Source organism: Dipteris shenzhenensis, chromosome 29 (genome assembly GCF_047967505.1).
Source record: "Dipteris shenzhenensis isolate YYH24624 ecotype China chromosome 29, Dip_SZ_1.0, whole genome shotgun sequence".
Taxonomy (NCBI): Eukaryota; Viridiplantae; Streptophyta; class Polypodiopsida; order Gleicheniales; family Dipteridaceae; genus Dipteris; species Dipteris shenzhenensis.
Genome location: NC_141624.1, coordinates 5033276 through 5058830, shown reverse-complemented (window position 1 = coordinate 5058830; position 25555 = coordinate 5033276). Strand labels below are relative to the sequence as shown.

Below are 25555 nucleotides of genomic sequence, written 5' to 3'. Positions count from 1 at the left end.
GTGACTTGCATGGAAGCCATCTCTTTCTTGAGAGTTGCATTCTCTGCTTTGTGTTCTTCCATTTCTTTGCAACCCGCCTCCAAGGTCATTTGCATGTCACCCCCAGTGCATGTACCTTGTCTTGGATCTTTGTTTTCTCACTTTCCCATCTTGCTTCCTCCTTTTCCCATTCCTCTTTCTTGGTGCTTTCCTTCCTCCACTCCCCTTGTACTTCCCCTTCTTTTTTTTAAATCTCAGCTAGTGTCTTGTCCACATGAGTTTTCTCATCTAATATAGCCACATTTGTCGCCTCCAAACTATCAATTGTTTTGATCAACACAAGACATATTTTGTTGGGGCAAGTGAGCACCTTGTGGTACCCTTACAAGCTATCCCATTTGAGATGAATGCCATGGCTGTTTCCAAGGCTTGCTTTCCCCGAGGATTACCAAAAAGCGAGCGAAGAAAAGCGAGCGAGGCCAAATAAGCGAGCGTGGACAAACAACAATGCAAGGTGTTATCTGTTTAATAACAACCACATCATATTCATCCAGGACAGCCAATTACCACAATTTATGCTCTAAGAAAGCTTAACCACTCGCCTGCATCTTGGCTAGCATGTTTCCAGAAGTACATGTTCAAATCATGTTTCCTTTGCTATGAAAAAGTAATGATAAAATAAAACATTGAATGCTTTCAATAATGAGAATAGTAACATATTACATTAACTGCTCTTCATGTTGTCAGAAGTCACCTTTTTTCTAAAAGTTATTAACTCCATAGCACAAAAAGCATATGTCATACAAAAAAAAGTTGATAGAAAAATTTGATGCTTCAAAATATCTTCCAACCCTTGGAATGATTGTACAAAATGTTTTTTTGTGCATTGCCAAAACATGGAAGCACACCTATGTATATCATCCGCTTCCAAAGGAAATATAAAAAAGGCATCTAGGCTGCCTACTAAATGCTTCATGGGTTTCTTCCACCTTCAAAAAATACAACTTAGTGCAGCATCATGCAAGGAAGCACACCTACATATATTATCCGATTCTGAAGGAATTGAAAAAAAAGGGCATCCAAGCCATACACTACATACTTGATGGGTTTCTTCTACCACCCAGAGCTTGAAACAATTCAACTTTTGTCAATGCAGCCTGATGCATAAACTGATGCACCATTTCAGTTAAGCCCAAGACAACAATAAACACGAAGTATATGTGCTTGCAAGGCATGTAGGGACTTTTTCTTGCTTCCCTTTCTGTGAAATCAAGGCATGTGCAACGTGGAAACTCTGAAATCAAGACACTATATGTTAGCCCCTTAGACATTGATCCTGTTGTACGAACATGGAATACATGCACCTCATGTGGAATAATGATGTTCTCTCTCACCACCTCCCCATTTTCTGTAACTGCCTTGTGTATCCTTTCGTTGAAATCTTTATTCAACTTACTTCTCCATGAAACAAGCTTTCCATCACGATGAGAAGGGCGCACATGGCTAGGTGTATGGATCTGCTGTGCATAAGGAGGTCCCATCACACCAATAGAATCATCACTATTAAATACGAACCCTGCCCTTACAAGGGCACCCCTCTCATCTACAGTCATTGATGTCCCACTTGCAACCTTCCATACACCTGGAGAGACCCCAGGAACACCTTGAATGGATTTATCCACATTCCATGTATGGGTGACAGAAGTATTACAAAACCATACAAACTGCTCTGTCACTCCATGAGAATGTTGCCTTCTTCCCTTAAAACAAGGGGCTGGCACACCATAACTTGCACTTCTACCAAGTGCATTGATTAGTGCCCCACATCGTCTCCGACTCTCTGCCAAGTAGCCAAAGCATGTGACAACGCTATGTGGTTCAGTTCTCCTGATCGCCCAATTGGCTTCATGAATATCTATCTCTCTACAAACCACGTCCTGTGATGGACTTTTAAAATCAATTTGTCTTCTTTTTCCTATCACTCTCCTTGTTGTCACTGTCATGTATTCTGGTCGATGACTATCATTTGCATGGACCGATGTTGAACATTTTGAACCCCTCTTTCTTCTTATGCTCACCGATTCTGTTATTGGCCTATTCATCTCAGGAGATTGTATCCCACCCTCTTCAATCACTATGTGTGATAAATCCACAAGCCTATTTCTGTCCCCTTTACCAGACCCACTACCATCAAGTATTCTTCGCCGGAGAGCATCCAAATTTGGTCCTGTACCCAAGTGTCTTCCATTCATAAAGGCATTGTAGTGGGCACTCTGAAGGACACTCATTGCAAGATCTGCTGCACAAGCATCATACAATGTTATGTGTTTTGCATATCCATGTGCTGCTCTCATGCTAGAATGTTTTGTCTCTGAAAGGTTCACTGTAGGAACAAATCCAGAGTGCTCTTCTTGTTGCAAGAACATTCCCCCCCACTGGTTGACTCTAACATCCCACCAAGCAAGCCACGTATGCAATGTTGGTAGCTCACCCTCCTTCACATGAATTGGGGACCAATACAAATTCAATGTTTGTTTGCATTGGTCTGCAGAAGTTGAAGTTGTTGCCTCTCTCCACTTCCGACATAGAAGTTTATGCTCCTCCTGAAATTGCGGCTTAATGCATCGTTTGGTGTGCTCAACCATGCTCATCTCCCAATGGAAAACACAAGTTCTTTCTCTACCATCCATCACATTTTCCGGTCCCCCATTGTAAACAGTGCGGACAGCCAGCCAATTTGCTCCTGCTCCATCTGCCATGAATCCACGGAATTCAGGTTTTTTAAAACCATTCTTCTCCATTGTATTGTTCAGTAGCTCCCAGAATCGAACTTGAGCATGGTTATCCTCCACCTTGAATTCACATATTGCTATAGTTAATAGTTCCCTTATGAATGGGTCATACACATGAGCACCCATTGTTGACCATCCCCTCACTCGATGCACATGGTCAAAATGAACCCATTGTGATCCCAAGCTCCCACCAGGCCGCATGCGATTCACTAGATCAACTCCTGATCCTGGACCAATGGTCGACATTTTGAAGATATGTGGCTGTTGTTCATCTTGCAATTGTTCAGGAAATAGGATACTTTGTAGGTATGGATATTTGCATCTCCTCTTTAAATCAAGTATTGAATCCATTCCACCATCCCCTCCTCTAGCCTCACTTCTTGCGCTCTGCACCACTCTCTGAAGCCTCCTTCTCTGGGTCATTGGTGTAATGGTTTCAAGCACTTCTTCGAACTTTTGATCATCTAGCGGCTCCACAACAACCCCATCCTTTGCTAGCATCATCTCCATCACAAGGTCTTGTGCCACAGACACCTCGATTTTTTTGCAAGAGGAATTTCCATTCAACCTTGCACGCATTGAAATGAGATCATCTACTTGCATTTCCTTTGCTCGACTTCTACCTTTTTCAACTGGATGGTCATGGAAACCCACATGCACTGCACATCTCGTTGTCTTCACTCGTTCATGGGGAAAGCAATAATATATAATAGCACTGCATAGGTAAACACACTCTGGTATTGCATCACAATGCTTGCACACAAGTGACCCCAAGGCTGGATCAATGGGACCAGGTAGAGGAGGTCTCCTAAGCTTTCCTTTCCATTGTGTATCATTTAAAACTCCCATTCGTTCAAGGAAAGGACAATCCAAATTACAACATCTCAAATAACCTGAACATCTACTCATTCTCACAACACCATTGAAGCAGTCTTGCGAACATGTGGAATATTTTGTCCAAACATGACCATCAGTATTCTGTTCCATTCCAGACATTGGTGAACCCTTAGGCATAGGTGGAAGTTCGAAGACAATATATCCATCATAAGTTAGAGGAAGCTCAGTAACTTTCTCCACTCGAACTGCAGATTTGAGCGCAACATGAAGAGAACTATTCAAAGGCATCCTCTCTATCAGTGAAACCACACTATTTAGTTCATGATTCATAAAGTCACCATGAGAACCTCTTTTATAGGGCATGTGAACTCTTAAGGTTGATTGTTGGCTACCACTAATCTTAAACCCTTTCTGACCATCCTCTAAGTTTACCACTGGAAGTACAATGGCAAGCTCATCTATTCCGATTTCTTGATGCAGCTCAATGTCCTCGTTCTCAATGTGAAAGTGTTCCTTAAGCTCCACCAATGAAACCTCCAGGAAAGGAGTATCAAAACGAATGGTCAATGATTCGTGTTCTCCAAAGCGAATGAAAACTGAGAAAGGCATGATTCAAATGCTAGAGCCAAGATGTAGCACCAGACGACACCAACCAAAGAACAAGAGAAAAGCTAGCTACACAAAGGGTCCGGAAGCAGGGAGGCAAAAGAAGAAATGGCATAGATGTGTTGGAGACCGAAGAGAATGGAGCAAAGAGAAGTGTTGAAAGAGCCACTGAGAGGGATTATGGGAGAGAAGAGAAGAAGCAAGTTCGTCTCTGTAAGTGTCAAATGCAAATGGATGTCACTATTAGCATCCAAGGTGGTCGTTTAACTGCAAGTCTTTATTGAACAAGATGTGTTTATTTGTTTACAATAATGGTAATCTTTGAACAAGATGCCTTCATGCATATAGTAACTTGGATGACGCCTCCATGCATTTCATTCAGTAAGGGTGTACATTTAATATAAATGAATAAAAAGAGAAGTAACTTTCAAATTTATATAATTGAAAGACTAAAATATCCAAAAAAAAATTAAAGATTTATAATTACTATATTTTACTAGTAATAGTTAGAATGAGTAGTATCTTCAAATCCATATCTAAAATGAAAACTATCAAAACGTGTTAGTTTACTTCACATTTGCATGAACGAGCAATATTACTATTTCCATCATGAGTCATTACAAGGTGTTCTCCTCACTATTACAAGGCGTTACCCATACCCACGTCTTCTCCTACCGTCTAATAATGACCAGGCCTGCAAAATCTGATAAAATCGTTTCTCTAAAGGCGGGGTGACAGGTCCATTGGAATTCGAGTGGAGTAAACCCCTCGTCTCTCAAGCTTACCTTAAACCCACAACTCCCCTTCCTTAAACCCCTCGTCTCTCAAGCTTACCTCCTCCAGCTCGCCTTCCTCGCCCAAGCTTACCTCCTCCAAGCTTACCTCCTCCCAGCTCGCCTTCCTTGCCCAGCTCGCCTTCCTTCCCCAGCTCGCCGTTTAATGCGACCGCCGTTTGCAATGTTCTCGAATTCCTGTTTGAGGAAATGCAACCTGCGCCTCGTATGATGTTTTTCTTTGGATTAGCATGTGGAGTTTATTGCTTTACCATCCCCATGGTCCTCCCTTGTGCTTTACTCTTCATCTCCTGCTCTACGTTTCTCCCTTTCTCCTCCACGCTCTTCCTTGCATATTTCCACTGGCAACATAGCAAGTTAAGAACTGGCCCATCGCGTTGCATCTTCCAATCATCCTTTCGAAAGCAACTTCTTGTCGCGGGATAAGCCTAACACGATAGTAAGGCACTTCTCCTCATCGCAAAGGTGTCTTCCAAGGACGGAATCCACTTTTTATGATCCCCACGCAATAGGTGCAATGTCAAAATGGGACGTCAGGATACATTACAACATGTCATAATGACGATCATCGCAGTTTGGTCCAGACTCCATTAAAGAAGCCATTAAAGACGAATTGCGACGCGCAAAAAGCGACCCAAATACAAATAACTGCACAAAAAACCTCCGCGACAGGTAAAGCTATTGATCTGGGAATGCCCAAGATGCATTGACAAAAAACGAGCGAAATCGGGCTGTGTTGAATCACAATCTATGTAGCATTTTGAAAACAAGATAGAGGATTCCAAAACAAGATTAACCTGGAGGAAGGGCGTATTGGAAAGGGCACCCCTTTCCAATACGCTTTGTTTGAATCCCTTACTCAAATACGCTTTCCCGCTTTGCGCTGTTCTTTGGCATTGCTAAGCTTTCGTGATGGAACCTGGAATGGATCCACGCTTTGCTGACATGAATTTGGACCCGGTGTTTGCAACGGAACACCCAACTAATACTGATTTGTTTGTGTGCATAGCCTCTTTCTATCCTATGCATGCCCACGCATTTTTATTATTATTATGAAAATTTTGGTGGCTACGTTTGAAATCTAATGTTAAGTTTTGGTTTTTGTAGTCGGGAGAAAACCGCGAGTGGTTTTACGGAGGGGGGCGAAAAACCGCGCAAAAGGCGGCGGAGAGCGGTATTGGGAGGAGGGGGAGGCGGTTTTGAGTATGTTAGTCTTACGTGAAAACCGCCGTCGTCGTCGTTGCTCAGTCTTAGTGTTCACCTTAGCATCTCTTCTTCTTCTTCTTCTTCTTCTTCTTCCTGCTCTCCTTCCTCGCCTTCTCCCTCCTCCCTCCCTCCATTTCGCTTACCTTCTTCTCTTCCTCCCCTCCTCCTCCTCATTCTTCCAAACATTTATAACCTCTCTTCCCACCGTCTTTGCCTCCTTTCACCCACCTTCCACCACCTTTCCCTCTTCATAGCTTGCTCCCCTTCTTCCCCCCCTCACTACCATGTCCCTCTTTCTCCCCTCTCATCCTCCATCCTTCCCCAATCCCACCTCCGTTGCTGCCTCTGCTCCCTCCGATAATATGAGCTGCACCAATCCCACACTGACTACCTTGCAATCAGAAGCGGCTTCTTGAATCGATGAAGACAGGAAGGCTCACAGACAGAGACAACATGCAAACTTTGAAGGCACGCTGCTTGCGACACCCTCCACAAAGGTACACAATTTACTGCTGTTTAGAAGCTTTTTGCTTTGGCATATTGCTTTAGCTCTGAGTATTAGCGCATTGTGTGGGCGAAAGAAGATCGAAATACATTTACTAGCGCATTGTGTGGGCGAAAGAAGATCGCAACGATGAGCAATTGATCCTAGCAGACGCTCGCTGCAGATAAATAGCTGTCGGCTCGCCTCTGTTCTATTCATTGATTATCTTTTCTTCTCGCGCTGTTTCGGCAAATTTCGCGTTGATTACTTCTCTTTCTGAGATCTTCGCAGGTTTGAAAAACCTTCTTATTCATTTCGCGTTCCGTCAGAGTTTCCAAGTACTTGGAACGGAGGAAATAAACTGAGCCCGGAGGCGCTCCTTCATTGCGGCACCTCGGTCAACTTAGAGATTGCATGAAACCCGGACGCACCTGCAGCAAGACTTGGACGCAACCAGAAGATAGCACCTGCAAAGAAGATAGCACCATTCGCAACCAGCAGCAGCGAATCCTTGCTGCCGCATGCAGCGCGTGGAGAGGCCACGGTCGCCAATCGTATCTGTGGTCTGTTAGAGGCAGAAACGGGGTTGGCGCTCTTCCTCGATCACCTTGCCCTCCTCAAGCTCGCCTTCCTTGCCCTCCTCAAGCTCGCCTTCCCCATCATCCGTTCCCTCCTCCAAGCTTACCTCCCCCAGCTCGCCTTCCTTGCCCTCCTCCCTTGGCTCCTCCTTCGCCTCTCCATCGCTGCGCTTCCAGTCTTCCTCGGCGTCACCATCGCTACCCCGTGCCCTCATCGCCCACCCCCCCTCCATCGTCAACCTTCTCGCTTCCTATTTCCCTCCCCAGGCCTCCTTCATCACCTACGTCGCACTCAGGTATTATTTTATGGATCCCCTCTCCGGCTTTGCTCCAAAGTCGGCGTACCTTCCTGCCCTCTCTTGGATGTGGTGGCAGTTGGACTGCCTGGGGCAGCAAAAGAGGCAGCGCGTTAACGCGCTGCCTCTTTTGCTGCCCCAGGCAGTCCAACTGCCACCACAGCAGTTGAACTCTGGGAAGTGTGGGAAGGCATACACACCATAGCCTGGGGCAGCAAAAGAGGCAGCGCGTTAACGCGCTGCCTCTTTTGCTGCCCCAGGCAGTCCAACTGCCACCACAGCAGTTGAACTATGGGAAGTGTGGGAAGGCATACACACCATAGCCTGGGGCAGCAAAAGAGGCAGCGCGTTAACGCGCTGCCTCTTTTGCTGCCCCAGGCTATGGGATGTACGCCTTTCTGTATAGTCTAATTAGTCTGCATTTTGGTGTCGGATTTTATCTCCTCGGGCTCTTCACGATTTTTGCTTGCTCCATTTTGTTTCGTTACTCCATTTTGCTTGCATTGCTCGGTGGTTGTTGCTAAGGACTCGATGGTGTTCACAGGTTTTTTGTTGACTTGGTTGTGTAGCAGCCCGAGGTATCATTTCATTTTATAGGACTTGCCGTCAAAAATTTGTGCCCATATTCTACAAACCATATATACGAGGCATTTATGTGGTTGCTAGAGTTACACAGACCCTCTCCCATGTGAGGCATTCAAGTGATATTCAGCTCTTGAACGGATGAAAGAAGTTCACAAAACAAATGAGCGAGTGCAAGTCCAATGTTCAAGTGTAGAGATAAGAGGAAAATTTTTAGAAAACCTTGTAGACCATCGGCATCTAGGTAGCATTTCGAAGACAGTCCTATTTATGCTCTAGAATTGCATGAGAGACCAAAAGAGACAGCGCGTTAACGCGTTGCCTATTTTGGTCCCTCGGGCAGTCCAATAGTCCCCTCCTTGCATAGCGATCAAAAGACCATGTGACCTATCCCTCCAAGAGTCCAATAGCATTCCAAAGACCATAAGACCTGTATACCAAAGCATACTTGGAGACAAAAGATGAAATAGTCGAAACAACCTCTTGTGAGTATTGATACATGGAGGATTGAGTAGAAAAGCCTTGCTGAAAAGCGTTCATGAGAGACAGCTTGAGATGCCAAAAAGGACAGCACGTTAACGCGCTGTCCTTTTTCGCTTCTCAAGGTGTCTTTTCATGAGGGTAAGGGGTAGGCATAGAAGTGCATATTTGCCACTGCAATTCCATATATCTAAGTGTATAGATACCACTGCAAGTTGAAATACTATGTGCATTGGAGATGAAACTTTTTCTTTTAGGACACAAGTGGGTGAATGTTCCCTAAACTGGAAATCAATTGCATTGGTAGATACATGTATTTTTGTCTAGATATGTAAAATGATATTTATTCATAAGTGCGAGTTTACACACCTTTGCATTCATATATGTCAGCAGTTTGAGATATTTGTTTGAAGCTTTTTCCTTATGAGGTGTACACACTTCATTATCTGTTTGGGGCTTTGCCCTCGTGATATGTATTGCATATGTTTTCATAAACAAACCCTTTATCATATATATATGTGAAAAAGCTCTCATGTTTTTTTGAGCATATGAAAAGATTTGAGAAGACCTTTGAACCTGCCGTAGGTTATACTCTATCTGTTGTTACATGTTGTTTCTTGTTTTTAGTTTTGGTTTTTATTGAAAAGGTTTTGAGAACTATGATTGGAAAAATGCCTTGTTTTTTGTCTTTTCAGGATGACAGGAAAAAAAGGCAGAAAAGTTCAAGTGGCACATTCTACAAAGGTGACAAGAGGAACAAAAGTAGATCACAATGTTGAATCATCAGTAGGTGGAACCGAAGAGCAAGAAAGTGTGGTGGGTCTAGAGGTTGAAGTATCATCAACTCAAAGAGATGAAGGTCCACCAAGAGTGGAGGAGGATGAGTTGGATGATAGTGAAGTTCAGGTGGAAGGAGGAGGTGATGTGATTGGCAAATGTAGGATGTTTGATTCAAACCAGTGTCCTCGCATTCCCTTGTGTAGGTTGATACCTTATGCAAGAGTGAGAGGACTTCGTGATGATGTATCTTCACTCAAAAGTACATTTCAAGTGGAGGGCTATCTCCCGGAGAAAGGGTCTTTCATTGTATCTGTCTGCAAGAGTGATGGAGGGGAGATAGTTGTGACAGATGATATGAGGAAGAGTTGGTCTCCCACCTGGAGAGAGGTGGATGAGGAGTTTGAGAAAGATGTGATGTCTAACACTGACTTTCATTTTATGTCGCAAAAGATGTTATTTGTTTGGGAGGGCAATCATAGGACCACTGCATGGATGAGTGTTATCAAGGAAATCTTTCCTACAAACAAGAAAAGACATGTACGAGTGGTATGCACAATAATTGACCCAAGGAAAATTAGTGAGATTGCTCTCTTGGCAGGGCTACAACGAATGAATTCGTAAGTACATGGACTCTTTGAATCTTCTCCACATTTGTGTTTTATGCTACTTTGCATTTATTGATTGGGTTGTGTACTTTACTGTTTGTTTTCTAGCATGAATGAACATGCCATTATCAAACCCAGTCTAAGGGACATACTCATAAATGCACACAACATTTGTGAGTGTGACTCTATGGTGTTTATGAAAACATTGTCTTTGAGTGAGATCAAATCAATAGAGAATTGGAGGGCTCAAGAGAGTAAAGGGAAGAAGCCATGGTTTCCATTGACAAGAGGTTATCTGGCAAGGCTTGTCTTCCAGGTAGAATGTTGCATTTGTATTGATGCTTACTTCTTTATCACTCCTTTGCTTTCTCTAATTGGAACTTATGTATGTAGGTTGAGTATAATACAGAGCTTAAAAAAGCAATGGACAAAATATCTACAAAGCTACCTTTAGATCAAAGGGGAGAGGCAGAAGGAAAGCAGCGTACCATAATTCAAAAGAGAATTGCTGATAGGATGGGAAAGGTGTGAATTGAATTTTCTATACTTTGTTGCATTTATTTTGAAGTTAAGTGACTGACATGTCATCTTTGGATAGGTGTTGAATTGTATAGATCCTGGTCTTGGAGAGGCTTGGTTGGAAAAGTTGTTTGCCTTGCGCTTTGATGGTGCGGACTCTTGCGTGACATTGGAGAAGCTCCAACTCATTGCAAAGTCTGATTTGAGATTAGAAAAAAAAAATATTTTCCTTTCTTTGTTAGAAGCCACTAAACCTATGCGAGACATGTACTTCATGCCTGTGGGCGACCTTGAGTATAGAGGGTGTGTTTCTTCTACCAATACAAATCATCTTTCATGGTGTTTGTTTGTTTCTTGCCAATAACATGACTCTTATTTTTTTATTATAAAATTGCGTCAACTTTTACTGTTTAGGTGGATTAGTAGAGAGATATTTTTGGAGAAGGTGGAGAGACAGTCGTTGAAAGTGCTTGAAGATTTGAGGGTGATCACAACAATGGGCATGCCTTTGGATACCCCTAAGGATTACACATTGCAGCAATACATGGAGGATATAAAACTAGAGGGGAGAAAACATATGTTTGTGGTGCTAAGATCAAAGGAAACAAAAATGGAGAGCAAGGGTGGAAAAAAAGGAGATGGACTATCTGAGTTGGACATGGCTGCCCATAGGGTGGTTTATAGGTATGTTGTCAATTCATTCGAAGGTTCATTTTTCATTTGTCTATTTTTGTGCTATTGATTCATGTAATTACACAATCATTGATGGTTGTTCCACTTGATTTTTTGACCTTTTGATGGTTTGGGACATCCAATTTTTTTGGGTTTCTTGGTTGATAGATATCTCTCCCACTTGGCAATAGAGAAAAGGATCTCTGACATTCCAAATTTGTGCAAGAGTTGGGTGGAGATTGGTCATGCTGCATGCATGTATCCACCTGGCATGCACCGTCTCTCTCAATGCGAATTAGCACATTGTCCCTGGTGGATAGATTTTCCTAAAGGACAAGTACTGGTGCGAGAAAGAGACTTGTACAATACTTATGCTTCACAAAAAGCCAATGAAGCAAGTAAGGACAAAGTGGAGGGAAGCTCAAGGAGAGATAAGAAAGAGAAAGAGAAACAAGAACATCCTACAGAAAAAGGTAAGGAAGATACAATATGATTGTTTGTTGATGTTGTCTTCAATTTGTTTTGACATTGCATTAATAAGTTTATGATTGTTCTCTTTCTAGATGAGGGACCATCTAGTCCTATGCGGCATGAAATGGATCACATAGAGAGTGCAGGTAAGGGTGTTGTTGTGTTCTGCATATGTAGTTGTTCCTTTAACACTAGTTTTACTTGTAATTAATTTGCTTTTGCATATAGGTGGAGAATCAATCTCGGGACTTGTGAAGCAATACGTGTTCCATCGATCACAGTCACCTGACATTTCCTTGGCCCGTGGCATCACACCTTTGTTTGCTTGTACAGTTGGAGATTACATTGCAATGGGCAAAGACTTTGCTGACTCTAAAAGAAATGATAAGTATGCTATTTTGCATGAGTTTTTTATTACAGTGGCTAGTCGAGATCAGGACTACAAGAGGATGGGTAAGAAGGTGAAGTGGGCTTCAGATTTTATATTGCTCGATTTTCCATCTGGCTATCCACTTGATGAGAGAGGATCCACTCCTACTTGGAATGTCTTGCTCGAGGACCATGTGCGGCATGGGCTTGCAGTTGCATCAGCTTCTTTGTCTGATAGTGGTTGGTTGGCATGCATATGTCCTTTGGCAGGTAAGGCACAATACCACAATTGACATTTCACATTTTTTGTTTCCATTCTACTAGTTTTAAATAAAATTAATTGCTTGTAGGACAATGTATTGGTTGGATGGAACGGTTTGCATATGTTCAGGGCTTGGAGGTTGTCAGACGTGTGATCATTCATGACAAGTTTCCATATGGATTTTGTAGAGAACATGATAAAAGTGTTAAGGTAAGCTACCATTCCATGCATTCTATGTTTGCATTCCATGATAAAAGTGTCTTTGACAAATGTCTCCTCGTTAGTCCTATGCATGCTATGTTTGGAAGGATAAGTCCTATGCATGCTATCTTTGCCATCTTTCATGCTATAATGCTTGCTAGTTGAAGTCAATATACTATACATGTTTTTCTCCATGTGGTTTCCAGATGCAATCTTCAGTATTAGCTCTAATACGTAGAGCAAAGAAGAATCCAATAGTTTTTTGGGAGGAGAGCTTTCCACTTTTCCAACAGCTTTTGATTGATCCACGTGAAGATGTCTGGACTCATTACATACCTCCCTCTGCAAGGACAATCATGCCGATGTCTTCTCAGCTAGCACGAGGTGGACTAGAGAGGAGTAGTTTTTTTGTAGGTTGCATTATGTCTCTTCTCTGTGTTCCTGGAGGGCTGGTTCTAGAGATGGGTTGTGGTACAGCCCCTCTTATGCGTGCTTGTCAGGCCATTGGCAGGCCTTGTTTTTCATTTGATTCAGACAACAGTATTATGGCTAGCATTGTTGAGCCACTTGTGGCAGATCATTCTGGAAAACGGATCAGGTCAGAGCATGATGGAGAGGGGGAAGAAGAGAGAGTGGAACCTGTCACAAACCCCTTTGATGAGTAGTATGCTACTGGCCCTGAGTTTTTTTGTTATATATTTTGAATGCTAAAATTGAGGACTTTGAAAGTGTTATTTAGCATCTTTATAATATGGTAGATAGTGAACATTTACGGGTGCCTTTGAATCAAGAAAGTACAAATTTTGATGCTTTGGATAGTGTTTGTAAGGCCTTGATCTAGCAATTGATTTTTTTTGCTTTTTGTTGGTAGCGAATTGTCTTTTGTATAACACATAAGGATGGCAAGACTTTCTTCTTGTTGGAAATTATTTTCATTGTTCCACTTTGACTTACTTTCCTTTGAAATGTATGTTTTGTTGTAGTTTGTTGCCATGCTATGCAGAAAAAATGGCAAGATTCATGACAGCCGACAAGAGATATGATGAGTGGCAATTAGATAAACCACATGCGCGCAACTACTTTCTTGATGATGAATGTCAGGGGGATTAGAACATGGTTTAAAACACCATTTTGTTCATAGACTGATAATTGTTGTGGTGAACCATGGATACATTTGGAAAGTTTTGGTCTAGTGCATTTTGCGGGTGAAGTGGTATTTCAATAGTCATCTATGTTATGAGTTTGGTAATTAGTTTATGTTCTTCAAGTGAAAGATAGGGTGGATTGTAAGTCTGATTATTGGTATGCTTATTATGACAACATCTTGCTATAGTAAGTTCGGTTTCAAATTTGTTCTCATCGGAGGAATTGTAAAAAAACTCGCTCGCTTCATTGGGCCCGCTCGCTTTTTCTCGCTCGCTCTATTGACTACCTCGCTTTCCCCAAGTTATCTTCTACACCTCCCCATGTTGACATTTTGCCAAATATTCTTGAAAATCCTTGGTAGTTATAGAAAATTGTAGCAATATTGAGAGAGAGAGAGAGAGAGAGAGAGAGAGAGAGAGAGAGAGAGAGAGAGAGGGGGGGGGGGGGGGACATAGGGTAGAACCAGAGATAGAAGGGGTAGAGGAGTAACCGTAGGAGATGTTGTAGGAAAGTCATAAGATGAAGGGAGAAACATGAGGACTGGAGCAAAGAGAAAAGGACTTGAGGAGAAGGAGCCAAAAGTATAGGAAATCAAAGGAGGGGGTAAAGATTTGTAGGAGTTGCTGCAACCAAAAATAAAAAGTAGAGGGAGAAAATAGTTAGACCCGAATAGAGGAGCACAAAAAGATGGGGAAGACATGCAACACATTGAGGAGTAGTTGCGTAAGAGTCTTGAGGTTTTGGGAGGATATGTGCACATGTGAGGAGGGTCAAGAAAGGTTCAAAGGGGGGAGAATGCTTTATGTGGTCCCTAGCACCCTCAAATTTGTCACTAATTCCTTCAAGCTATGAAACATGAATTAGAGGCACTTTTGAGACCCTATTCTCCTGTATGGGGTATCCCCAAACTCTCCTAGCAGAAGAAGATGTGGTACTGATGGCTTGCTATAGATCATGCGAGCAAGAAGTAAACCCTAGTCTCTATGCGAGACCAATCTACCTATAGTATAGTCTCTCTATGAACAAGAAAAAAGCCTATAGTCTCTCTTTGCCTCCGATAGATCTATCCCCAAAATGGAATAGCCTACATCCATGTTGGATGGACAAACAAGTCAAGAAGAAGATACTTGGTTTTGGGGTATTGGGAATGCAATTGAAAGCACCAATGCTTGAGTCTGGCTAGTGCAACATACCCTCTTGTTAAACAAGCATGCATGTTGGGAACATTATGAAGATCAGGCCTGAAAAAGGAACCCCAAAGTATGTATAGGATGCAACAATCTCAGATAGTGCCCCATTGAAGGTAACATGCTCCCAATGTATAGTTTCTCGAGATGTGTTGAGGATCATGACCTTGGTTTCACCAAGATTGACCTTCAATTTTTGAATCTCATAGAAAGTTTCGAGCACATCGAAATACCACTCGAGACCCTCACTAATGAGGAGACATACAAATGCCACTCGAGACCCTTACTATGGTTCTACTCACTAATGAGTAGGACCACAACATCTTTTTATAATAGAATTGGGGTTAAAGAATCATCTATGGGTGAACCGCTCCTCCCAATGTCATGATTGAGGACTTGATCTCGTCAATATATAGGCCAAATAAGCAATAGTAAACTCTTTGATTTTGTGCTCATGCCTCCTCAATGACATCTATCAATGTGAAAAATGTGTCTAGTGAAGTATGATTTGTCCAGAAACTTGCATCCTCTATACCTCTCAATCCCTCAACCCATAAATTGACTCTTCTAAGTGCTAAAGTGTTGGTGAATTAATCTTAGAAATAACAAGCTCAATTATGATGGTCCTTAGTTTTTCAAACTCATGGGATCCCCTACCACCTTATGGATCAAGACAATGGCATTAAGGTCCAAGTATGAGGAAAAATCATTTTGTTTAATAGATTTCCCAAGATTGGAGCTAGGGTAGTAAGCCCACATGCAATATACTCAATGCATGTCCCCTCATGATCTTTTTCTTGGCCCACTGTGCCACTTGAGAGTTGTGTGTGCTATGACAGGTCTGGTGTAGGCTAGTGGGGATGTCATCAAGGGTGTGTGCATAAGCATGCCAGATTATTGGGTCTGTGAGAGGGGATGTGGGCCTTTGCTTGAGAAACTTTTGCTAAAAATCCTTGAAGTTATTTCTTAACAAAATGTTTAGCGATTCTTCCTTATTTTGATGCATGAAGTCTCTCTTTCTCCAACCACACGATGATACTCTCAGCTTGTCTTTGTCTCAATCGAAAGATGATGCTTGGTCTCAAGTCTATGTTGATGGTGCAAGGCCATTATATCGGCTATTACAGGGGGGAACGAATCCAATGCATGGTAGGAGGGGGTATATGGTAGTATGAGGGATGGACTGAAGAGTGGTATCATGTAGGGAGTGGGTGATAAGAGTGGCTTTATCCTCTAGTAGAGAGGTGAACATCATAGGTGGGGGCACTTTGTGATGATCAAAGTGAATCTTCTGGTAAGAGATGTATGTAGGATTGGATGATCTTGGTGGTGCCAAGTGGGGATGGATAAGCTAAAAAATAGGTATGTATAATTAGCTCTAAATGGGGGCATGGGGATTGAAAAGTCTATGATGTGAGAGGAAAAGATAGGGGATACTATGAGATAGTCAACTACACTAGACCCTCCATGTAGGAAACTAGTGAGCCCATGAGATATTCAACTACACTAGACTCTCCATGTAGGAAACTAGTGAGCCCATGAGATAGTCAACTACAATGAACCCTCCTCCATGTGGTAAACCAGTGAGCCCACTAATAGAGGGGACATCTCTCCATACCATTGTATATAATTAGAAGGCATCTTGACCATATCTATGAAGGTATGCTCATGTGAAGCAACTAGAGATCGTCGGTTTATGGAAACTTGGGAAATACTTGCCCCATCTAAATCAATGGCATGCAACAAAATTCAGTCATGCAAAAAATCAATGATCTATGCATAGCAATTTGTGGTCCTAACATTGAAGACTCTAAGTAGGAAAACTTCCCGCAACTCAAAAAGTCCATGATATCTAGGTATAAGGCAACAAATGGAGATGCCCCCAAAGCTCCTTAGCAAAATGTGAGGTCTCTAGGGGAAGTAATAGAATGTAATGACAGTATCCCTTGATGATGTGCTCATCATTTGAATCCAAAGAATCTAGAATATGGGTCGCGTTACTCCACAGTATCACACAGTCTCATCCTTGTGAGACATGATCAATCTAGAACTGCGACCCAACCCAATGCTTGTACTCCTCCCACGGTGACCTCTCTAGTCTTATTCCAATAGGCTTACTCCCATGTCTACCCACAAACTAGTGGTAGTGGGTGCTCTGGGCTCTGATGAGTCTATTTAGAAGAGAATGCATCATCCTTTGAGTCTCACAAACTCCATCTCCCTAGCCAGGTTGTTCGCAGGCCTTTGCCTAGGGCCAATTAGACCCTAATCGAGAGAGAGAGAGAAAGAAAGAAAGAAAGAAATTTTATTAAAGGTCCACGGAAGGCCATACATGGCCTATGGGACACAAAATCATCCGAAAGGAAAATACATCATCAACGATGCGCCAACTAGGTGGCCTCATCGTAATACCGCTAAGATGCCAAAAATGGCTACAAAAATCCTAGATACAAAATGAAATGAAATAGAGTACCAAAAATGCCTAGATACAAAATGTAAAATATGAAATATGAGGAACATCATCTTCCCTAAGGGGTCTGTGATCCAAAGAAATGATGGAAGTCATGGCCATCAACCATGCCTCCTGCCATGAGTGTGAAGATCTGGGCAAGTGTCAAATGGGCTGCTGGCGGTGCCAAGTCTCCATGGAGCAATCTCCTCCGAAAATCTGCCATCATCCTCCATCGTCTAGAAATAAAGCAACGGGAACGACGTCTGTGTAAGATCATCCTGCGGTGCTGCCGGATCATGTCATATGTACATCCTCGGGGTGGAACCATCGGTGCTCTCTGGCAAGATGGGCTATCTCTATGCTCATGGTCCTGCGCCTCGTCCTGCTCCTCATGAATAACCAGGTCTCTGGCAGGGATGCGACGGTGCTCTCTGAGGAATCTCTCTCTGTATCTGGTGATCTCCCTGATGAACAACGCTAAGCAATACTGATCCTCATACTCCATAATCCGAGAGAGAGGTCCAAATCCGTGCCCAAATAAACAGTGAAATCTGCCACGGATCTCATAATATAAAGGGCATCTGCAAACAAAGTGCTCCTCAGTCTCCACCTCCCCCATAGTGCAACAAGGGCATATCCTAGTCTCTCGCCTGGGTCTATGTCCGATAGCTATACGACGCATCCTGCCGACCTCAACGTCTAATCTATGGGAAGATACCTTGAGCTGGCCCAAGGCAATCCTGAGTGAGTGCGACATATGAACGCCGATATATCCTGGGGATATGATGAAGCCATCCTCTGAAATCCTGAGAAAATGGTCACGATATGTGGCCATCTTCGTAGGAAGCTCCGTGGGATGAACCCAAGTGCGAAACGTGTGTAGCTGCAACAAATCTGCCCTGATAACCTGGCTGAGCTCATGTCGAGTGAGAGGGAGGCGAGGGGCATCTATGCTGTATCGAAATGGTGGCAGCCTATCCATATCCAAGCCCAGCGAGGTGAGCCATGTGGAGAGTGTGTGGTACCAACAAAAAGTATGACCTCTCTCCGCTAACATCTGCGAGGATGTCAGTGCAAGCCACGGTAATTGTGCTGCTCTGCCTGCTGCTGAGTCTCCGAGCGCCCTGATCCTATGCAAGTATGTAACTGACTGAAATGCTGCATCTAGCGCTAGGGGTGTAGCTCCGAACTCTACGAATGTGATCTGATGCGGTACCGTGGGCTTCGCTCTGATCAATCTGGAGAACATGATGATCTGTAACCTCTCTACTCGTCTCCAATCTGCAACACTGAGATCTCCTGCCCAAAAGGGGCTAGCATACATGACTGCAGGTCTCACCAGCGTATCGAAAAGTAAGGACTTCGTGTCGGGATGCTGAAAATGTGACTGTGCACACTGCCTCTCGAGAAGAGCCAAGGCGGCATACCCTCTACTGATCCTATCTCGTGCTGCATGCGTCATGGTGAAGACTGGACCTCTAAATGTGGCACCCAAATATGTATACACCCTGACTAGCTCCACCTCCTGCCCATCAAATGTGAAAGAAAACTCGCCTCTCCTATAAACCTGGTATGACGTGTTGAAGACCATGACTTTGGTCTTCCCAAGGTTTACAGACAACCCTCTGTCCTGACAAAAGCTGTGGAGTGCATGGAGATGTGCCTGTAAACCTTTTTGGGAGGAAGAAATAAGAACCACGTCATCTGCATAGAGGAGAATCGGTATCGTGGATCCTGCCAGTAAAGAACCTGTACCACCCATCGTCTGTATGTACATCTCTAACTCATCGATATAGAGACCAAAGAGTGTCGGAGACAAAGGACACCCCTGCTTCACCCCTATCGTACTGCGTACTTCCCCCGACAGCCCCGCCTGTGTCCTGACTCTACCTGTGACTCTCTCATACAAGGCCATGATTGCCCATTGAATCTCCCCATTGAATCCCAAGTCACGAAGTCGCTGGAAGAGTCTGAAACGTGGCACAGTGTCAAATGCCTTTCTGAAGTCCACGAAGCAACAATAGAGCCGTTGCTTACATGACTTCGCCTCCTCAATCAAAGCCCTGAGTGTGAAGATATGATCTAGAGTCGAGTGCTCTGCACGAAATCCTGCCTACCCTCTAGCTCTCATGCCTGTCGCCTCGGCATGGTCATTTATATGTCCTTCTAGAATGGTCGCATAAATCTTGGCCATGACATGGCCAATCATAATGGTCCTGTAGTTCGACGCCTCCAAAGGATCCCCTGACTTGTGTATGGGTACTATAGTATTTTCTAGCCAACTAGGTGGAAGACCTGTACAAATGGACTCGTTAAAAAGACGGGAGAGGACTGTAGCTAAGGCATCAATCCCATGGATTACATACTCCGCTTGCAATCCATCATGGTCCTTAGCTCTCCCAGTCTTCAAACGATGAGCTGCTGCTCGGACACTATTGGATGAGAATAAGGCAGAGGAGGTGGGTCTAGGCACATGGGATAAGTCGATCTCTGGCCTGCAGGTCTGTAAGAGGAGTTTGAGATTTCCAGCGAAGGAATTTCTTCCAGAATTCCTTGGAATCACAGCTGAAAAGTAAACTTCTCAGCTCCTCCTCATTTCGGGCTAGAAATTGGCACTTTTTGCATCGCACCAAACGCTTGTAACTCTTCTTGGTCTCAATGAGGAGGGGAGACTTCTCCTGTGTCTCAAGGCGAAGCTTCCTGCAGAGTTCTTTACACTCCTCATCATACCATCCATTACAAGGCACAAGACCGATTGGTGGAGGACTGGATGTGTGGCAAGTGACGGGGAAGGACTTGTGGGCTGCCAAGATGATGGAGGTATGTACAAGGTCCCATCGATCCTGTGTGGAGGGTAGGGCATCGAGAAGGTGCGGACGGAGAAGACCACTCAGGTGCTGGCTATAAATATCATCAAACTGGTGGTCAAAATGAACCTCATAGTATGGCTGACGCTCATGATGTCTAGAAGGGGGGGCATGAGGAATCTGGGTAAGAATAAAGTGCAGACGTGCATGATCGGCTGAAGGCATAAAAGGGTCGACTGTGAGGTTATGTACAAAAGGGATTAAAGTCGGGGGACCCAAGACGTAATCAATGACGCTCGTACCACCACCCGCGAAGGGAAAACATGTGGCAGTGGATGAATGCGGCCACTGTTGAAGTCCATTATAAATGACCATGCCGTGCGATGAGAGAAGCTCCAATAGGTGATGTCCCTGATCTGTCACCTCTACCCCTCTATTTGAAGATAAGCGTGGAAAACTCTCATCTGGGGCAGCTGGAACTAAGACTGGATCCTCAGCAAAGTCCAAAATCTCTGCCTGTCTGTCTGATGTCCTCGCGTTGAAGTCTCCTAAAAGGATGACCTCTCCGCGGCGTGAGTACTCCAATACATCGGCTGACAAATCCTCAAAAGGTGACTGTCCTGGTCCATCTGAGGCATAACGAGACTGTCTCGGGGGAAAGTAGCATACTGCAATAAACAAGTCTCTCAGGGGGGGTCTCCTGATCTGTACCCAAAGATATCTGGCCCGATGGTCTCTCCTCATGACTGTGAGTATCGATCTGAGATGCTCTCTATAAAGAACTGCCACACCGCCAGATCCTCTGACTCCTCCTGATCGTCTAGTCTGCTGTCGAAAGACAAACTCCCAGGCATACCCTATCACCTGCGGCAAGCCTCTCTCTGGGCTCTCATGGGTCTCTGTAAAGAAGACGATGTCCTGATCAAAAAAGGCCTCTCGTAAGTTGCCAGGCTGAGCTGTGAGGGAACCATTACAGTTCCAAACTGCGAAACTCAAGCTATCTGGCAGGCTACATGTCCCAGAGGCCTCGTGTCGTCAACTGTGGGCTCCAGTCGTTCTAGATCGCATAGCTCCTATCAAAAGTCTGCCCTCTCTGATCACGGCCCACTTGCCCTCACGACGGGCAACATCCCTCTGTGCAATCAGACGTCTATGCTCCTCCCACTGAAGAGCTGTAAGGTCCTCATCCATGTGACTCTGTGGATGGTCCCTCAATCTGGATCTCCTTCGTAATACTACGAGACGGGCCTCAGCATCTCTGAATCTGATGATAAGTGGCTGGTGCCGTGCTGGATCCCGGCCCACTCGATATGCAGCTACTATGCCATGATCCTGAACTCCGAGTGTCCCAGATATGAAATCTGTCGCCTGATCCATGGCTGATCTCGTATCTGATCGCTCAACTCCGCGGATGCGGATGTTGAGGGCCTTCTGAGCTCGCCGCTGACTCTCGGCAATAGTCTCAGAGACTGTGGTCTGCTGGGCCTGTGGGGCTCTACGCACAACGTCCACCCACTCTGAGGTCTTCTGTACCTCTGTCTGCAGTGTGGCCAACCTCTCCTCAACTGCTGCACTAGCTGGAGGAGCTACATGCAGCTGCTGGAGGCGATCATCGCATGCCACAACATGCTCCTGAATGCATGCCTCCAGCTGCACTATGCGCTCAGCATGTGTCCGTAACTGGATGTTTCGATGAATATCTCTGGTATGAAGCTGGCGAATATGGGAGTCCTGATCAGATCTATGACTCTCAACTGTCGATAGCTGATCAGTCAGTGTGTGTATCTGTGCTGTGAGAGACTGAATCGCAACGCCCTGAAGTCTGCAAGTCTCCATGCACTGCATAACTAAATCTCTCAAGTGCAGATTATCTGCCAGGACTGCTTCCACTGTGGAGGGTGAAGGGGAGAGGGGGTACAAGGATGAGGGGGTAAGAGGGTAAGAAGGTGAGTAAAGGAGGGGTGCAGAAAATGGAGGTCCTGAAGAGAGAGATCCGGTAGAAGGAAGTAGGGAGTCAGGGACCGAAGAAGAGCCTACACTAGGGGAGGAAGGGGCTGAAAGGGAGGGTCGGTGGGGAGAGGTGGGAAGAAGCTGGGTAGGGACTAGGGGAGGGGAAGAAGAGGAGGGAAGAGGCTGGGTAGGGAATAGGGAAGGGGAGGAAGAGGAAGGAAGAGGATGGGTAGGAACTAGGGGAGGGGAGGAAGAGGAAGGAAGAGGATGGGTAGGGACTAGGGGAGGGGAGGAAGAGGAAGGAAGAGGATGGGTAGGGACTAGGAGAGGGGAGGAATAAGCAAGGGAAAGGGCTAGGGAGGAATGAACGGGAGCAAGAGGAGGAGGTGAAGCTGAAGGAGGGGGAGGAGGAGGATTGAGTAGAGGAGGTGGGTAGGAAAGGGTTGGGATTGAGGCAAGGGAGGTAACCGGAAGTGATGGGGGAGATGGAAGTAAAGGAGATGGGGTCGGAGCCACAGGAGGATTGAGTAAAGTAGGTGGGTAGGAAAGGGTTGGGGTGGAGGCAAGGGAGGTCGTTGGAGGTGGTGGGGAAGGAGATGTTAAGGGTAAGGGTAAAGAAGAACTTGCCTCTTCGGCTCTTGTACTGCTGCCTATGCTTTTATCTTTCTCTACTTTTGCTCCTTGGAGGGCCATGGTGGAGCTCCTTGTTTGTGGCATCTCCTTACTCCTGGAAGTGCTGAATTCTCTGCTCAAAACTGCCTCTGAGGGCCATGGTGGAGTTGCTGAATTCTCTGCTCTCAAAACTGCCTCTTTTTGTCCCTTTTTACTCTGTTTTCTGTTTCCTGCACTTTAAGGACACTTGCTGTAGGTCTATTCACACGAGGGGGAGAGGAGTTTAAGACTTTCCTTAAACCCCCTTCCCTTCCAACAGAAGCTTGCACAGGGAGGGAGTGGGCTTGCGGGCTGAGAGGGGCTGTGCGGGCGGGCTGGGGGGACAAGGCTGAGACAGAGGGGCGGAGAGAGAGAGAGGCTGAGGCGGAGGGGGAGGGGCTGAGCGGGTGAGGGGCGGGCTGAGGCGGAGAGGCTGAGCGGGTGAGGGAGGGAGAGGCTAAGCGGGTGAGGGAGGGGGGACTGAGCGAGGAGAGGGGGCTGAGCGGTGAGGGGAGAGGGGGGGCTGAGCGGGTGAGGGAGGGGGCTGAACGGGTGAGGGAGGGGGCTGAGCGGTGAGGGGAGAGGGGGCTGGGCGGGTGAGGGAGAGGGGGCTGAGTGGGTGAGGGAGAGGGGGGGCTGAGCGGGAGAGAGAGAGAGAGAGAGAGAGAGAGAGAGAGAGAGAGAGAGAGAGAGAGAGATGTATTAACGTCTTTTCGAGGCCTCGCCTATGAGATAGAATATAATCACAAAAGTAACTCATACAAGCCACTATGGATTGAAGAAAAAGGGCTCGCTAAGGCCCTTTGTGGAGAACTAACCAAAAACAAATAAAACAAAACAAATTAGTACTCAAAGCTCAAGGTCAAAATACATAGCTCGGTACCAAGGTGGCTCTCTTATGAGCTGTGAAAATATCTCGTATCTGTGTCTATTGGGTCGTCTCTCTTGCGGTGGGGGACATGGTCTCCATGATCTCTATATCCAACAAGCCATGTTGATAGTGACCCTTTTGGCAGAGCGATCCCCTCTGAATACGGCTGAGATGAGTTGGACCATAGTGTATGCCCCGATTCATCTCTACATCTCTGGCTATGTCTCTCCACATCGTTGTCTCATCCCACTGACGCACTCAACCCTCATGTCATCTATCTCCTCCTCTTCAACTCTGTTATGTCCATTGGGAGCCTCAAAAGTGTTAAATTTTATAACATGTCGTTGGGCTTGATCTACCTTCGCATGTATCACTATCTCCTCCTGCTCTTTGATGGGTGCAACAAGGTCTCTCTATGTCACCACATCTCCATCAAATAGACACCAACGTAGACCTGGTCCTCGAAGTGAATCAACCAACAGGAGAGAGGGCCAAACCCGTATCCCTCTTGAAATAAGCAATGGTACGGTCCTCGGATCTCATTATATACAAGGCAAGTACACATGAAAGGCTCTTCTATCTCCACCTCCTCCAAGGTGCATAGTCTATAGGTCTGTTGCTTTCTGGGTGTACCGATGGCTCTCACTGCCTCATCCTCCACTGATGGGACAAGACCCACATCTGTCTGATGGTGATCCTCAAGGCATGTGAGACTCATCTATCCTCCAAGTACTAGATCCTGTTCACTCCATCCATCCATACTCTAAGGAAGTGATCACAATAGAATTGGATCTTGCTGGGGACTCTTGGTCCCCACCCAAGTCCACAACGTGTGGAGTTGGTGTACGTCCAACTCTATGATATGGTTGATCTCATCCCATGGAATTAGCTAGTGTTGTCAAGAGCATCTAAGTTGTACTGAAAGGGGGGAGATGGTCTATCTAGATGCCCTAGTTGCGAAACCATTTGGATATGCATGTGTACCAAGACATGCTAATTCGCCTCTCAATTAGGCATATAGACAACTCTAGTGCCAATCTTGGTAGTCTCCCTCTAGGTAAGGCCTGGACCTATGGAGATAAGTGATTGTCTTGAAGATGGCATCAGCCTAGAGTGGTGGCCTGCCGAATTCTACTTGTATGATTTGGTGGGAGACCAAGGGTTTTCTCTAAATCATCTTGGATCCAATCGTAACTTGCAACCTCTCAAAACACCACCGCCATTCAATCACTGCTGATAGATCACCCCCTAGAATGGTGCTATGTACATGGTTGTTGGTCTCACTAATGTATCGAATAGCCATCCCTTCGAGGGGGGGGGCTAGAAATGTTCTTGAAAGCATAGTCTCTCTAGTTGAGCTAGAGCTCCCAACCCTTGCGTAATTCATGCCCTAGCTACATGAGTCATCATGAAGACTCGATGCGCAAAGATTGCCCCTAGATAAGTGTACAATTGTACAATCTCCACTGGCTCCCCTCGGTAAGTGAAGCTGTGCCAGTGAAGAATGGCTCGTGAGGTGTTGAAAATCATAACCTTGGTCTTCTCAAGGTTGACATCCAACACACACACAGCAGAGAGAGAGAGAGAGAGAGAGAGAGAGAGAGAGAGAGAGAGAGAGATATTAACATCCTCAAACGGCCTCATAGGCCTATGGGACTAAGTACATCAAGAGAAGAAACTCATACAAGCCTCTATGGAATGAAGAAAAGGGTGCTATGCTAAGCTAAATAGCTTTAAGGTCTCAAACACAAAACTCAAAAGCCACAACCCGATGCTGTCATGGCTCTCTGATGGGTTGCAAAGATGTCCCATATCTGTGTTTGTCAAACTGTCTCGCTATGGCGGAGGTCATGGTCTCTCCACCTCTCTATCCAATGTGCTTTGTCAAGAGTGACACCATGACTCTAGTGGTCTCCTCTAAGGGAGTTGAGATAGACTGTGCGTGCTTTGGTCACTCTATATCGTGTGTGGCCTTTAC

General features: G+C 45.0%; 1 protein-coding gene across 1 annotated transcript; it reads left to right on the top strand.

Moving 5' to 3' along the window:
* Window positions 1-11619: 11619 nt before the first annotated feature.
* Window positions 11620-12370, top strand: LOC147882338 (uncharacterized). The gene is made up of 2 exons (XM_087400265.1): window positions 11620-11827; window positions 11910-12370. The coding sequence occupies exons 1-2, from the start codon at window positions 11755-11757 to the stop codon at window positions 12341-12343; spliced, it is 507 nt and encodes a 168-aa protein (XP_087256391.1). The 5' UTR covers window positions 11620-11754; the 3' UTR covers window positions 12344-12370.
* The last annotated feature ends 13185 nt before the right edge of the window (window positions 12371-25555 follow it).

Bases quoted from the DNA above. Each gene is read 5' to 3' on its own strand.
- LOC147882338 (XM_087400265.1), top strand. From the start codon at position 11,755: ATGATTGTTCTCTTTCTAGATGAGGGACCATCTAGTCCTATGCGGCAT. The intron at 11,828-11,909 runs GTAAGGGTGTTG...TTTTGCATATAG, and splicing joins GGATCACATAGAGAGTGCAG to GTGGAGAATCAATCTCGGGA.